The sequence below is a fragment of the Pundamilia nyererei genome, unplaced genomic scaffold (assembly GCF_000239375.1).
Source record: "Pundamilia nyererei isolate P.nyererei 1_Seehausen unplaced genomic scaffold, PunNye1.0 scaffold00025, whole genome shotgun sequence".
Lineage (NCBI taxonomy): Eukaryota > Metazoa > Chordata > Actinopteri > Cichliformes > Cichlidae > Pundamilia > Pundamilia nyererei.
In genome coordinates this window covers 21160-23098 of record NW_005187426.1, presented here as the reverse complement: position 1 = coordinate 23098, position 1939 = coordinate 21160, and the positions used below count along the sequence as shown (strand labels likewise).

General features: G+C 38.6%; 1 protein-coding gene across 1 annotated transcript in view; it reads left to right on the top strand.

Annotated features, from left to right (window-relative positions):
• Positions 1-1019, top strand: part of LOC102195293 (phosphorylase b kinase regulatory subunit beta-like) — a 56828-nt gene extending 55809 nt beyond the window's left edge. The window contains exons 14-15 of the mRNA XM_005727691.1: positions 374-532; positions 841-1019. Coding sequence (XP_005727748.1) covers positions 374-532; positions 841-1019 — 338 coding nt within the window. The remainder of the gene's footprint in view (positions 1-373; positions 533-840) is intronic.
• Positions 1020-1939: the final 920 nt, after the last annotated feature.

Here is a 1939-nt window from a genome sequence, read left to right as displayed (position 1 = left end):
TAGTTTAAATCCAGGCTCCTCCAGTCTGCAAAGTGTCCACAGGCAAGATAATGAACCCCAAATTGTTTCTAGTCCATCTAAATTCAAATACCAGGTTTTTTATTAAAGTCCAGGTACACACAAAGGCTTCAGTAGAAACTGCATAAGAGTCATGTGTTTAAACATGCTAAGATGTAAAGGTGATCTTAAGTACAGCAGTAGTTCAAAGGTTAAACTCAGCATCTGTACTGCTGTATGATTTGTTGCTATTATCCCTGTGTGCCACCAGTGCAAAGTTACTGAAGTACATAGTTTTTGTACTATGTAAGAAGTAAAGATTATTTTTGCTTAGTCTTATGCACATAGAGCTTACACTTCTCGTTTCTCGTGCCAGGCCACGCTATAATCCCCAAGTACTACTATGTACCGGCTGACTTTGTGGAGGCGGAGCAGAACAAGCATGGGAGCCAGAAGCGTTTCCCTAGCAACTCTGGCCGTGATGGGAAAGTCTTCCTGTGGGGTCAGGCCCTGTACAACATTGCCAAGCTACTGGGTATGTCTGTGCGTCTGTGTGCTCATTCACTGTGCTCTGACATTAATCTGCAAGTTCACGATTAACTTAAAACTAATGTTTTCAATAGTTTTTCATTATGAATTATTTTTTGTAACTGTAGCTTAATACGTGTCTCACAATAATCCAACGACCAAGTGTTTATGTGGGGTTTGTTTTCATTAAGTCTTTATGCGTTTACACTTAGTTACTTGTCAATAGTCGTGCGTCAGTATCCCACAGTATTCCCTACATTTTAATGGTATTCATATCTACCTTTTGTGGTATGTTTGTGTACATTCACTTTTCAGTGGATGAGCTGATCAGTCCCAAAGATATTGATCCAATTCATCGCTATGTGCCACGACAGGACCAGCGCAATGTCAGTATGCGGTACTCCAACCAGGTAAGCTCTGATGTAACTCTATCTGACGATCATCTGTCATCTACAGGCGTTTATTATCAGTACAACATCGGATTCAAGTGCTGAAGTGTTGTAAACTTATACTACCCCCCTGTAAATATGGCTGAAATCAAAGCATTTAAGAGCTTTTAGCCTATGAAGTAATTGCATCTTACACATGATGACAATCATAATTGTTAGTTTATTCTAGATGTCAAGTAGCTGTAAGTGGAATTTTGCTGTAGATGCAGAAAGTGGGCAGCAAGTGGATTGCTCACTCTGCATTAAAAAAAAGAAAGAAAGAAAAGGACTTCTATATTTGTAATTTCTATCAACTGGGAGGGGAGTAAAAGGAGTGGAAATGTTAGCAGTTGTAATGAAAAATCAAAAGCTGATTGCTGATTGGAATACACTATATATAATAATAAGAATGTCTCCAGTGGTGATGGTGTTCTCTGCTAGCAGCTTCTCCTCTTGTTTAAAAGTCTACATTTATTCAAATTTAAAACAGATATTTCGATTTTATGATTCTTATCAGGCTTATATCTGGATTCTTTATATAAGCTGCTCCAGGGTTATTCCTGGCATTTTAGATCAACAAACACCTGCATCAGAGGTACATAAACAAAAAGGTGGTAGGTGGGTGGAGGTGGTATTTAAAAAGGCGAGGTCCTCACTAAAGCCACTCTTGTTCCATGCCCACGTATTCACTTTTCAAATCTGGCTGGATTTATATATTCTTTTCCAAAACAATGACAATTGATGACACTGAACAAAACTATTGGGTGTAACTCAGACTAGCTAGAAACACAGTTCTTCACCGCACAGTGTTTAGAGTCTTTTTTTGACATGTTTCAAAATGCAGATATACTGTTCGTGCTCTGGAGTTTGCCTAGTCACATGTGTTATTGAAAACGAGATATCTAAACTGAGCCACACTGTTTCAGTATCAGCGATCTTAGAAATAACCAGGAAATTGTGGGAGAACCATAACTTATCAGAGTTCT